The sequence below is a fragment of the Sylvia atricapilla genome, chromosome 20 (assembly GCF_009819655.1).
Source record: "Sylvia atricapilla isolate bSylAtr1 chromosome 20, bSylAtr1.pri, whole genome shotgun sequence".
In the NCBI taxonomy this organism is placed as follows: Eukaryota; Metazoa; Chordata; class Aves; order Passeriformes; family Sylviidae; genus Sylvia; species Sylvia atricapilla.
The window spans coordinates 3,879,226-3,893,289 of NC_089159.1; the positions used below are offsets into that span (position 1 = coordinate 3,879,226).

Genomic DNA, 14,064 nt, shown 5'->3' on the forward strand with positions numbered 1-14,064 from the left:
TGTGGGTGCAGGGGGGCACTGTGAGGATGTTGGAACCTTGGTCACTGAGAATTCAGTAGACTTTCTGTGCTGACAGGCACTGACTCCTGAGAAAATACTGCGTTTGACTTGAGGCCATGGAGAAGGCTTCTAAAATTGAATTATAGAATTGGGATTACGGATGTGTCGTTTTGAATAGAAGTAACATCACATGGTGGAAAACTTAGAGTTTAAGGTTTTAGAATATAGTAATATATATATATATATATATATATAGCTAGATGGAGTTTTTAGGGTGGAGGCTAGTCCTTTGTCACTTTTTTCTTCGTGGGTCCAGGTGGTGTTTTGGAATTGGATAGAAAAGTCCACACTGCAGGCTATGGGCAGTTGGTTATTGGGTTAAAAGTAAAAACCATTTAGGTGTTATTTTTTAATTGGAAAGTTTATCCTTAAAAGGCCTTGTAGAGAGAGAGAGGAGCCTGGGTGTCGTGGGGGCTGGGGTAAGGGTGTCTCTCTTGGTCACAGTGTACGTGGGCCTGGCCACAGTGGGTGCAGCAACCTGGTGGTTCCTGTACGACGCCGAGGGACCACAGGTCTCCTTCCATCAGCTGGTGAGTCAGGAGGGGAACAGGCTGACAGCTGGAGCAGATGACTGGGGGTGTGAATTCACGTGTTGGGATCTTTCATCTACCTTTCCTTCGTGTTGGTTGTAGTGTTCCCAAATTCCTAGCAGAGAAGACAGAAATTTAAAACAGAAGCAAATTCTCTCCCTCAGGCTGCTTCCAGGCTTGCTTCTGCCAGCCACCAGCACGATAATGCAAGTTTCAGATTCAGAAAGATTCAGAGAAGCTGAAAGTAGCTTCTGTGCCTCATCCCATATTGGAAGGGATCTGTTCTCACATTACATTACTGTAGCTAATGTGAAAAATGCAGGGTAGGGGGAAAGCAGGTGCTATCATGTCCCAATGGAATGTGCAATGCAAGTTGGATTTCTGATGGAGACATGCTCAAACTCCTTCCTAACTGCACCTGAGAGCCTCAAAGCCACTGTCCAGCCATACCCCTAAAGCCCAACCCCAACAGAAGCTGGGTCACTGTGGGCAGTTTACTGGTTGCTCTGAACTGTGGGATATTTAACAGCAACCCAGTTCATCGCCTGTCCCCCAACCAGTCGACTCTTCCTCCTCTCTCCTGCCTTTCCTGCTGCTCTGCCATGTATTTACCAGCAGTTTCCTGTGCTGACAGAGGAACTTCATGAGGTGCACTGAGGACAACCCCATCTTCGAAGGAATTGACTGTGAGATCTTCGAGTCGCGATACCCAACGACGATGGCTCTGTCTGTGCTGGTGACAATCGAAATGTGCAATGCCCTCAACAGGTGTGGTGGCCACGGGGCTGCTCTCTCTGCTCTGTGCATGATGACTCATTTTGTGCAGGGTCTCTTTGAGCATGTGTGGGTGGGCTGAGGGCTTTGCTTTGGCTCAGCAGAGCAATTCAGAGCACCCTCACAGGGAACCACTGGATTTTCCAGACAGAAGCTCCTCCAAGGCAGTGTGCTGTGGCTGAGAGCAGTGAAGGAAGGACTGGATCTGCATTCATTAATGATTTGGTCATTAATGATTGGCCCTAATCTATGCATTGCTGGTTGTACTGGGCATCCACATCCAGTTTGCAGCTAAGCTTGATGATAAAGATCTTGAAAAAGAAAGGATATAGCATATGGTCTTTTATGCTGGAGGGAAATGAAGTTCCCAGCATGGGCAGATGCAGAGAGGTTTCTGGGGCTAACGTTGTCCCCTCACTTTCACAGTGTCTCTGAGAACCAGTCGCTGCTGCGGATGCCACCGTGGCTCAACATCTGGCTGCTGGGGGCCATCATCATGTCCATGGCTCTGCACTTCCTCATCCTCTATGTCACGCCCATGCCTGTGAGTGCCCTCTGTCACTTCCCTGTGCCTTCTGTGGATAAGGACATCCCTGGAGCAATCTTTGGGTCTGGAAACTTCTGGTTGTTTCCAGCAGGTGCCCTCAGGACCAGGTCTCATGACTCAATCCAGCACGGAAAATAGGAGTCATTCTGCCCCATGAGCCCTCCCTATGGGCAGTGCAAAGGCTCTAGATACATCCAGAAGGTGGTTCAGCCCTTTAGGAGTTTTCTCCTTCCTTTGCGAGGTTGGGGATGCCTCAGTTGATGCCCAAAGGTGCTTAAGATGAAATGTGTTTCTGTACCCAGGAGGTTGCATTGTCCCTTGTCACCTGCTAAGCACCTTTGAGCACATAAACACACAGTCCTACCTTGTGTCTCACCTTCCCCATTTGCAGGAGAGGTGAAGAACGTATTTTTTTACTCACCTTGCCCAAGAGCCCCCTTGGATCGTGACAGACCTTGAAGAAATCCTCCTGTTTGGGCTGTCTGGATCCTCCCTCTTTATACCTGGGATGACCCTCTCTCAACCTTTACCGTACAACAACGTGATCCTTAAAACAACAAAATATCCCACCTGCTTCCCTACTGACATGTGCAATCCTTTCCACCCTGCAGCTCATCTTCCAGGTGACCCCCCTGAGCTGGCCACAGTGGGTGGTTGTGATGAAGATCTCCCTGCCTGTGATCCTGCTGGATGAAGGACTCAAGTACCTTTCCCGCAACCACCTGGATGGTGAGCATGGTCTGCACCACCCTGGGTTAGGGTGGCTCTGTGGCACTTTGCTTGGGGTTCCTGGTGGCTTTGTGGACCCCTTGCTCACCTCCTATGCTCGTGTGATGTCTGCACCTGCATGTTCACCCACCTTTGCTGTGCAAGGGGCTTTTTCTCTTACTCCCTTCCTTCCTGGTGCCATGCCTGGCAGAGCAGTTGGTAATTACATCTGCTGGAAATGCTCTCTTTGGAGCTGGAGCATTAGATAAATCTGCCACAGGTTATTCATTCAGCTCCTCTTGAACCTCCAGGAACTGGATCCCTTTGCTTGTAATGCAAAACAAATCAAACAGTGATTTGTAACAGGAACCCTTTCTTTTTTCCTCTCGGATTTCCACCCCCCCCCTCATCCTTGTTTTGTGTTGGCAGCCTCTGTGCTAAGAAGAATTGAGAGCTGAACACCTTTTAAACTGGTTTTATTGGGGTTGCCCTTGGCCAGCTCCTCTCAGGATGCAGCCCTTGGCACAACCAGAGGAGAAGCAGCTCCTGTGACACTGGAGCAGCAGTTCCTGTGTGCTCCTGGGCTCCATGCTGTAAATTACAGCATGTCTTTGGGCAGCCCTCCAAAGAGATGATTTCATCTTTTCTTTTATTTCTTGCAAAAGATGTTGCTGTGGGTGATATCTCAGCACTGAGTTAAGCCCATGGGTTTTCCTGGTGGTGGCTGCAGGCCCAGTGCTGTGCCTGCCACAGGGGTGGCCCCTCTCCAGAAAAGAGGATTATTCATTTTTGGGGGTGAGCTTGCCCTGGCAGTGATAGCAGGGAGAAGAAGGGCAGGAAAGGCACTGTCCTTGCTCAGGGAAGCTCTGGGGGCAGATGAACAATCTTGAGTGTGAGGGCTGGATGTCCTTCCACACCATCACCTTGCTCAAACCATCTTTTCACCCCTTAGGCAACCTGTGTCCTAGCAAACCCCTCTTTTTTCCCTTCATCCTGTAATAATGACCCAAAAAATCTGTGCAAAGCCACTCTTGCCCTTCTGGGCTGAAGGCAAGTCTGGCCAGCCCTGTCAAGGAGGGCTTTTGGGCATTGTAACAGCTGTGTTTGGTTTGGTTGTAGCGTTCCCAAATCCCTAGTGGAGACAACAGTAATTTAAAACAGTTGCATTTGGTACCTGGAAATAAGGGATGGGAAAGTATTGCAGGCAGGAAATGATCTCAAACAGGTCTCTCTCTCTCCATCGGTGTGTCCCAGTGTGCAGCTGGTGCTCAGGTCAGCCTTTCTTCCTGTGTTGAGCAGAAACTCAGCAATTGCTCAGAGAAACAGAGGTGCAAGGCTCCTGTTTTTACAAACCAGATAGAAATTGTTTCTAGCCTGTTCTTACTGAATTGTTTCATCTCTCATCAGACACCCGGGTCTGTTTAATCTCATGATTATGAGCCTGCAGAAACAATTCTACAGCACAGCACCAGGTTGGGGTGTAGGAGAGCTGGTTAATGTTGCATCCCATGCATGCCCTTGGTCTTCACTTCACCATCTGTGGTCTGGGGCTGAGTCTGTCTTTCTCCCACACTTTGTATTTCTCTATAATGTCGCAGCACTGTTGGAGGAAGGGCTTTTCTTTGGCTCTGCCTGCACAGCTCCAAGCACAGCAAGGTTTCTGGTAGACACATGATCCTCTCAAGTGCCATCACAGCAGCTCAGTTTTCTTCTCCCATGGCATGCTTACAATGTTTCAGGTCCTCTGAGCTTCCCTCATCCCCACAGTCACGATGCTGCTGATGCTCACAGGTTGCTCTGTCTCTTGGATCCAGGGTTTGCCATGCAGCTCTTCTATCATGGTTTGTGGCAAAATCACCACGCTTAAATCATCAGACTTGAAAGAAGTAATTGAAACTCTTCATCTTCCTGATTCCTCTGGCCTTTGGAAAGCAAAGGAAAAAAACCTCCAAAAGCCACTTTTATATGTGGTCTTTTGACTTTTTTTTACCAGGCATTCTCAGGACAGTAAGACCCAAGATGAGCGGGGAGCACCAGGTGAATACCTGCAAGACTCCAGAGCAAGGGTTGGCTTCCTGACGTGTCTCATCCCTGAATGCTGTATCCCTGTGCTTCCTGCAGAGTCTTGCCTGTGTGTGCTGGGGACCTGCCTGGAATGTGGCTGGGTGAACATGGCTTAGAGACAGAACAGAGATACAATAATAGAGCCAAGGGACTCTCCCCAGACAGGATTTCCTTTCCCACAGTGGTCTCTGTGTTTTGTTTCAAAAGAAGGCCTAACAAGCCTGTGAAGTGGCTGTTGGTGGCAGTTTTGGCCAGGGGCCAGGCCAGCACTTGGTCTCTGCAAGTGCTTGGGGATGGTCTCCAGCATGGGACCATCCAAGGGATGGCCAGGGGTGTTCAGCTGAGGAATGCAAATGTATAGCTGCAAGTTCTGCTGATTCAGGTGTAGCATGGAAAAGTTTCTCCTTTGATGAGATTTAGATAAATTGTGTTTCCATTATGCTGGATTTTCCTTGCCCTTGAAGTGGCAGAAAGCTGAGACTCTTCAGTTCTCACTATGGGCTCAGTGCTTTACATTCCTCTCCATGACTCTGCTCACGTCCAGCCTTTCATCTCACGTGCTTTGCATATCTGGTTGCCTTCATTCCTCTCTGGCCCCTCTGAGGTTTTTGCTGTCTCAGCTTTGGGAGCTGCAGACGTTCTGGTTGGGAACAGGGAGATGTTCTCAGGGGTCTGTCACACGCTGACAGGCTCACAAGGGCTCAGCACCCTCAGGGATCTCTTGCTGTAGTATCTTTAATGTTTTCCATGCTCTATGCATTCAAGTGTTAGTTCTCTCTGAGTCCTGTGGCATGCAGGGGGAAGGTTTCCAGGCATCTATGCCAAGGCCTTGCAGAAGTCTCTGTCTCTTTTCTGAGTGGTTCTTAAGAAGTACCAAATCTAGGGAAGACACTGAGATAACCCCAGTGCTCATGTTCCTCTGTGCACCATCAGCCCACTGTTGAGACCACCCTGTTCCCCTCCTGCACCATCGCTGGACCTCCTCATGTTCACCATCTCAAAGCAAACCCCTCACAGGTGCTGGAGTTGCTGCTGGGGTTGTTCTCAACACATTCAGCAGCAGGCCCTGTCTGAGTGCTGAGCATCACCATTTCTCACCTGTGTAAAGCAGGGGCAAAATCCCAAAGTAGATGTTTTTTTGCAACACAACCACATGCCTGCTCTGACAGCAGCAGGGCCACTGAAAATCAGGAGATGGATGCACAGGAATTGACTTGGTGTCTTTTGTGTCAGATTAGCATTCAGGCTGCTGTTTGTCCTTGTGCCCAGTGAGGACAGCAGCCCCCAGGGTCATTTTGCAGGAGGTGCAAGATGATGGCCACCCCACCCTGTTCCTGTCCCCACCAGGTCCCTGTTCCCTCTCCCATGGGCAGCACGGTGCCCTGCAGTCTCCTGCCACTGCAGCTGATGTGCAGGTGAGGTTGTTCCCTTGGGTGAACATCTTCATCACCGAGGGAACTTTGGCCACTTCCCTGCAAAGCTGGCATCAGCTTTAGGCTTCAGCATCCTCCCAGAGTAGAATGGCTGGCAGAGGTGGCAGTGCAGTGACAAGTGCATCACACTCCCTGCCAGGGCCAGATGGAGCTCTGCATCTGAGACAGCCCAAAATTTGCAGGGACCAGAATCTCCGTGTCCCATCACAAAAAACCCTCCAGCATATAGCAAAAAGGAGCTGTTCACCCTCATTTTCCTCCATGCACCTGCACCTGGGTATGAGGGAAGCCCCCCAAAACTGCTCCAGGAGCACAGGAGCTGCTGCAGCTGCCCGTGCTCCCTGCAGAGGAGGCAGGCATCCCTCTCCCTGGCACAGCAGAGCCGGGAGCGAGTGCCTGCAGCCGTGGCCTGCCCTTGTAGGGTAATCTGTGCCTGGAGCTACCTTGGCTGGGTGCTGGCAGTGGAATGTGTCCCCATGGGCCAAGTATTCCCTTGAGCTGTGGGATGCTCTGCAGGAGAGTGGTGCTGCACCTTCCAGTGCTGGAATCCCCACACGGGATTTTATAGCTCTGCTGCCTCGTTTTTTGTTTTTATTTCTCCCTCTCTCCTGTTTTTTCATATGTATCTGTGTGTCATGCTTTAGAAATGGAAGAGCAGAGGGAAGCTGCCAGTGCTGCTGCTCTAGTATTGCAAAGGGATGGGGAGACAAATTCACTTTTGGTCTCCTCCTGGGGTCCAAGGTCTCAGCTGAAGCTCAGGGTGCCCTGGTGTGATGGTGGCAATGTGAAGTTTTCAGAGCTGGGTTGGCAGTGGGAGCCTGCATCCCTCCAGCAGTACCTTTTACCTGTTGAGGAAAGTCAGAAGCAGTAAGAAAGAGCCTCCCCAAAAGCCTCAGTTGTCTGGGAGGGAGCAGACCTTGGAGGAGCTGAGCTCCCATTGTCCAGTTGCTGGTGTGCAAGTGCTGAAGGGCTGTGACACCCCTGGTGTGAAGTAGCATCCAGAGGGTCTGTGACCATTCCATCATCCCTGCAAACAGATCCTGCATGCCCCCTGCTCCTGTCACCAGTGTGAGGGAAGGACAGACAGACACTGGCATGCAGGGACCTGCAGATGTGGGAGCTGGACCCTGTGCTTGTTGCAGGGTTCATGGAAGCACCTGACTTGCTCCATGCCAGGATTGTGTTACTTGAGAGACCTGAGAGCAACTTTTTGAAGAGTGTCCACTGTGGTTAAACACCACAGACATGTCCCCTTCCTGTCCCTGCCTGCCACATGCCACGGCATCCTCCTCCCTGTTTGCACAACCATGGGGTGGTGTGTTCAGGGGAAGTGCCATGGTTGGCAAATTGTTACTGCTGTGTCACCCAGTGGGGACTGTTCAGCTGCTGGAGGAGAGGGAAGAGATGCTACTGCAATGGGGAGGAGATTGATTTGGATTATTGCAATGATATTTAATACAGTGCAGTTGCCAGCATCCCTACTTTACACCAAAGCCCACAGTGTCATCCAGAGGGATGCTGCCATTGCAGCAAACCATTTTATCCCAGGACACAAGAGCTGGGCTCTGCAGCCAGCACTGGAAAAAATTTTTGGCAGAAGTTGCAAAAAAGCCTTTCCCCTCTCTCTTGCCTGTTATTTATTAATTCCCCTGAAAGCTTGTCGGCACCAGGGTTGGCAGCAGGCACGGGTAACCCCAGGCAGGACCCTTATTTATCAAGAGCACAGGAACAGCAGTCCCCAGTGAGATGTATTTCTTGATGTGTGCAGTGATGAAAGATAGAGAAATGCAGTCAAGAGATTCACGATAAGGGATTTTTCACACTCTCCTTAGCAAGTGCTGCTTCTGGGTGGGTTTTTTTAAGGAAAAAAAGTCTGTTCTGGGCAGACTGACCTACCCAAGGCTGGAGGGCAGCTGCTGCCTCAGGGATCAGGGACACTCCTGACAGCTGCTTGAAAACTGGGGATCTAGTTGCTGTAAGTCGAGTTCTGGCAGGGATTTTGAGGCTGCTCACATGGAGTTCAAGCTGGATACCATCACTTTCCTACAGGCCGTGTGTTTCCTGTCACATTCCAAGTCCAACCCCATCCATCTGCAGGGAGGGAGAAGGTGGGAGGGCAGCCCTGGGACAGTGGATGTGATGAGTAGGTTGATCCTTGCTCCTTGTTTTGGAGGTATTTATGGGTACAGGTACACGGGTAGTGTGTGTATAAGTGGTGTCAGCCCATGGAGCAGTGTCCATGTCTCTGGCTGCAGCAGGGCTGGGCTCTGGGATGGGTGGGAGGATGCAGTGAGCTTCCTCCTCTCTGAGCCACTGCTTTTCCCTGCATCATGCCTCATTAGGAGCAGTAAGGAGGGATCCTGCCTACTCATCTTCTCACATGGATCCACCTCAGCCCTTTTCCTAACTCCTGCAGAGACCTTCCTCTCCAGGGAGCAGCAGCATCCTCCTCCTCCTCCTCATGCAGCCTGAGCTGCCACAGCTGCAGATTCCTTCTGGGATCCACCCAGGGGCAACCACTCTTGGTAACACAAACATGGAGCTGGTTTGCTTTTGAACCCTCACCAAGACTTTTCCTTCTCTTTTTTTGCCCTTCATTTCAGGAGAAGAGGACAAGAAATGAGTGACACGAGGGCGACACTCCAAACCAGAGGATCCCTCACTTGTAACTGGGACTGAAGTCTTGCATGCGTGACCATCGCTAAAGCCAGCAGGACATGCATGTGTCCGACTATCAGACAAATGCGGGTGAATCGTCGAAAAGAAAAAAAAAAATACTGATTTTGTTTTGTTCTGTAGCTTTCTTTTTCCTGTACATATGAGTGCAATTACTGGACAGCTGGCATAGAGTTTGGGGATGGAGCTATTGTGGATCTGAATCATTGTAACGTGGTTCCTCGGGATTTGTTCTTGCCAAATTTGAAACCTTCTTTCCAATTTTCACGCTGACTGAGTGAGCATGAGCAAGGTGGCCTTCCTGAGAGATTAGGGCAGGAATTCAGGATTTGAGGCCACATCCCCCAGTGAGATGGGATGCACAAGGCAGCTTCAGGGGCTGGGAAGGGCTTGGCAGTGAGTGAGGGCAGGGAGAGAGGAGAAGGGGCTGTGTGTTGGGGTTGCTGAGCCTTGATGATGTCCACAGTGTTGCTGCTGCTGTGCTCTTCTCCAGTGGCTGCAGCAGCTGGGCAAAGCTTCAGAGTGTGTCCAACACTGGTGTGAATCTCATGGATGTGTATTTATACGTCGAGGTCAGGTACAAGTGGTGGAAGGCAAAGTTCTCCCTATTTATCACGCTGTCCTGTTTGATCCCTGCATTGTGGAAAGCCCAGCACCTTCTCAGGCTCATCCAGCACCAAAGCACGATGAAGTCTTGTCTGTTCTCCATCTGGCATCTTGCTAGATCCCATCTGCACTATATAAGGCAGTCCTTCTCCTTGTAGGGGCAGCCATGTAAAGAAAAGCAAGGGGATGCCCACCTTGCATTCCTCATGTCCACCACTCCTTCCTGGTCACACTTTCTTTCCTCAGTGAATTTTTAACTATTTCCCTAGCTAGAGTAGAGCTTAAGTGTTGAGGAGCACATCCATGACTTCATGTGCTGTGCTTTGGAGAACATCACTGACTTGCACAGGGATCAAGATGGGAATGAATGTAGGCTTGTACATAACATGGTCTTTCTCCATGAGTGGTGTTTGTTGTGGCATCCGTTTTTGTAAGGCACCAACTTTATCTTGCCCTCTGGGGATTTTTCCACAGCAGGAGTGAGACAGTCTTCAGTGAGGGTTTGTAGATCAGGAGTGGATTTTGGGATCCATTAAATTTAAATTTTAAATTTTCTCCATTGAGCTGCATCAGCTGAGAAGCTGATAGTGGTTGGTTTCTTCTCCAGCTCTCCAAATCCTCCCTTCTGTTTTCCTCACGGTCCCCTAGGGTCCACCCTGATGATGGTTAGTTAACCAGAGCCTGTATCTTTCCTTTCTCTTACATTCCAGCAGCAGCACTAGAGCCAGGGTCTGGGATAGCATTTGCTCCTTTGCTGTTGGGTTTTCTCTTCTACTTTTTTTCCCTCTTAAAAGCTTTCAGTGTTTTTCTGTATCATCTGGGCAAGAGCATCTCTCCTTCCATACAGTAGGTGCCAAATATCATCCCTCCTTTCTTTTCTCCATCACCAGCATTGAAGATGAGCAGAGCCCCCAGACCAATGGGAATGTACAGAATTGTTATACTACTGAGCTGATTTATTGTACAGAAAACCTTGCATGAAATGTTGTTACTGTATTTAATATATAATGTATTCAAGGAATTTTAATATGGAGCTCTTTAAAAAGATCTTTATAGATACTCTGTGGTTAGAAGATTGTTGCTGATTTTTTTAAATCTTATTATACTTTGTCTTGAAGAAGTTTTATTTTTCAAATGTGTTCTGTCTAAATGATTTGATCAGTTGATCCCATGGGATAACCAATTCTTCTTCAAAGATTTTCACCATGGATGAGACTCACCCTGGTGTAGAGGACCAGGACATGACCCAGGTACTGTATAAGCCTTCAAAATAAGGCTTCAGTAAGACTAATGCTGTAGACATGTGATTTGCCTTTCCTCAAAAGGGTGGATTTCACCTTATTTTAGTACAGGTCACAGAACTAAAGAATTGTTTAAGTTGGGAAAGACATCCAGGATGATTGAGTCCATCTCCATTGCTCTGTGCAGAAAAACAACCAGTGGGAATTTAGTCCAGTTCCAGCTCAGAGTCATCAGAGGAAGCAGTGTCTCTGTTTCTCTGAGGCTAACAACCAGTTTGGGAGAAGCTGGGCTGGATTCAGAGGCTAGACTGGATTCAGAGCATCCCAGCCCTGTTTGGAGGGTCCAGCAGGGCTTTCAGCTGCCCAATGGCATCTCCATGGGACAAGGTGGCCTTGGTCCCTTGTGCCTCCAGGAACCTGCTTGTCCATCCACCACCTGAGTTACGCTGTTTTCCCTGGACTTTATGTCTAGTGGAGGATTATTAATTTAACCCAAATATGTGTGGTGTGGAGAAGTTTCTTGTGTAAAAGCCCAGGCAGTGTCAGTCTGTTCATGCAATCATTGGGTCACAATTGTGAGTTACCAATCCTGAGCCAAAGTGGGCAAGAAACCGGAGCTGTGTCCCAGCTTGTTCTTTGCAGCAGCAAATTGCATTTTATTTCTATTGTGAGCCTTCAGATGTATCTAGAAAATAGCCCAGATAATCTGCACTAGAGCTGCCTGGAGCAGGTGGCCCCCTTGCTAGGAGGGACCATTTTGGAATGTTTCCATTTCCCTTTCTGAATGGTTGATCACCTCTTTTATCTCTCCTCCCATCCTTTAGTTACTTGGAGTACAGGTTTCACTCCAAATTTTCGATTACAGGGGCTTATGCTTCAAACACCTTAATGAAGTAGAAAAATATCCATAGATGTAAGTATTTTTTTCCTTTATTCTTCAGTGAAAGGTCAGGATAAATCACAGAGTAGTTATTTATTGCATGTGTGCCAGCAGCAGCATGCTGGGAGCTTTTACAGGCTGGAACATGTTCTTATGTAAACTTGGAGATCCCAGAGCCAAGACCATCACTTTGGGATAGGCTCTTGTGTCTTACCAGGGCATCTGACTGTGCAATACAAGGGAGATGGACACGGGGTGGCTGTTTTTTTCCCTAAAGCTTTTTTTAAAAAGCGGCTTAGGGGCAAACCGCTGGGATCCTTGCTTTTCTTGGCAACAGAGGTTAGGAATTGTTTCCTTTTTAGTTTTATTTTGATGGTGCTGCCTGGCATATTCTAAGTCTATAAATAAAGCTCAGGTCTTTCCAGCAAGACCTTTAGCATTGGTGGGCTGCTGTGACAGATCCTCCACAAGATGCAGGGCGTAGGACATGCTGGATGGCAGCATGGGATTATCCATGAGCACTTTATACTCCTTCCTCAGGGGCCAAGCACCGTGCTGGGGTATAGCCAAGGTGGGCAGGAAAGGTCCTGTGTTCCTGGGGTGAGCACCAGGGGATCAGCTGTGGAAAGTCTTTTGTACTGTTCTGGGCTATTGTGTCATTGGATTGCTGGATGAGCTTTTCTCCCTGTGGTGTGTGATGCCATGGGGAGGCACGCTGGAAAAGGAAATAGAGCAAAGTGCTGCATCCTGCATTTTATTTCTGTTGTGTGGCCCAGGTCTGGATGAGGTTTGTGTTTGTGTGTTTGGGTTTTGGCACTGTGAACATTCTGTGTGTGTGTTTCTGGTGATGCTCTGCTCAGCCAAGGCTGGATGGCACCACCAGGCACTGGAGAGGGCACTAGGAGAGGGACAGGCCCTGTGGAGGGGCTGGGGAACTGTTCTGTAAGACCATCAAATCTGGGATTGAGTCTGTTTCTGCTCATGGTGTGGATGGCAGAAGGAGGAGCAATAGGAAAACTCAGCATTAATTTTTGGTCCTTCTTTTGTGCATCAGGTTGATAATACTGCTTCCCAGTCAGGGTTCTGATCCACCAAAACTCATCAGGTAATGATTTGAGCTGTACAGGGGTCCTGGCTGGGAGATGTTCATGAGGTTCAGTGACCTTGGCATTACATCACTCCTGAAACTCAAAACACACCACTACCAACTTGTGAGACTTACTGTAGTTTTCGGACCATATCTGGCGAGGCCATTAGTTTGTATAAATGATGTCAGAGATTCAGTCCCATCTGGGCTCTTTTTCCTCCCACTTCTGCAGTGACATTTTCTGTCAGGGGAGACAGCCTGGCACTCAGGTTTTTGGTACTGACCAAGGAGAGGGCTTTACCCCATGCAGATCATATGTGGGTTAGGATTTGCAGGGTTAGGATTTGCAGGGCTGCAGTGAGGAGGTGACACAGGGTAAACTGTGCTCCCTGGACCTGTTCTTGTGGTGCCATTCAGCTTTTGGTGTGAATGGGGCATTAAATGAGCCAAAATCTGTGTGCGCCTGGAGTGGTGGGCACTTGGGACCAAGAGGAGGGCGACCACTGAGTTGCCAGTGGGTGCCCTCAGTGGCATCAGTCTGGGAATATGCTGATTTTTTTATATGAGATGCCTGAACAGCCAAATGTAGAAATCTCTGAGATTGTGCTTCATAGCAAAAGGATAAATTGTTATATCTTGGGGGGTGGGAGGGTGTTCTCTGAGGGGTAGAACTGAAAGAAATGAGGTTTCCTATTTTATTACATGAGAGATATTTTTCCACTAAATTACTGCTTCCTAAACCATGTCCTTTGTCTGACTGTAAATAGCCAGGTGTGCCGGGAAGACGTGGGAAGGCTCCTTGTGGTCACATCCATACAATCCACTCTGTTCACACAATATTGGGCTGATTTGTTTTATACTTAGAAAATTACAGAAATAAAAGCAATTTTACTGGATGACTCTGGTTTGTTTGGTTGGTTGTTTTTGGGGTGGGGTTTTTTTTGTATATTTTGTTGTTATTGTTTTACTTTTTTTTCTTTTCTTTTCATTTGTGGCTGATTTGGGGGATATTTGGGAGCCCATGGAGCCATACGGGAGTACATGAGGGCATTCTTCAGCCGTAAAAGGAGTTGTGCTCACCAGATTAGGATTTCTTGTGGGTTTTCAGAGGAGCCAAACTAGAAATGGAGCTGAGCTTGTGCCTGGCATGGAATGAAAAAGGCAAAATGAGTGGAGTGGCATAGTACGACTGTTGGAAATTTTCAAATTCACTCGTAGGGCACAAGAATACAAATAACAGTGCTAATTTTGACTGCATCCAGAATAGTCATCACCTTATCTCCCCCAGCTCGGGGAGAGAGAGGCTTAAATAAGCCCTGCAATAACCTCCACTAGAAATAATTGTGAAATAAATAATAATTAAATTACTTGGCTTCCTCTGGGGGGATGGCATAGGGCTTGGGGCCATGCGTTTCCATCTCTGCATCACCCAGAGCTCTGCCCATGGTGATGTTTGAA

General features: G+C 48.6%; 1 protein-coding gene across 4 annotated transcripts in view; it reads left to right on the forward strand.

The window, feature by feature from the left end:
- Positions 1-13,502, forward strand: part of ATP2A3 (ATPase sarcoplasmic/endoplasmic reticulum Ca2+ transporting 3) — a 55,565-nt gene extending 42,063 nt beyond the window's left edge. For 2 of the 4 annotated variants that reach the window (XM_066333182.1, XM_066333181.1), the window contains exons 17-22: positions 505-590; positions 1,225-1,358; positions 1,791-1,908; positions 2,523-2,640; positions 4,613-4,656; positions 8,166-8,603. In XM_066333182.1, coding sequence (XP_066189279.1) covers positions 505-590; positions 1,225-1,358; positions 1,791-1,908; positions 2,523-2,640; positions 4,613-4,656; positions 8,166-8,588 — 923 coding nt within the window. In that variant the 3' untranslated portion in view covers positions 8,589-8,603. Of the gene's footprint in view, positions 1-504; positions 591-1,224; positions 1,359-1,790; positions 1,909-2,522; positions 2,641-4,612; positions 4,657-8,165; positions 8,604-8,719 lie in introns of those variants that run through there. The other 2 variants (XM_066333183.1, XM_066333184.1) reach the window with 2 other exon arrangements.
- Positions 13,503-14,064: the final 562 nt, after the last annotated feature.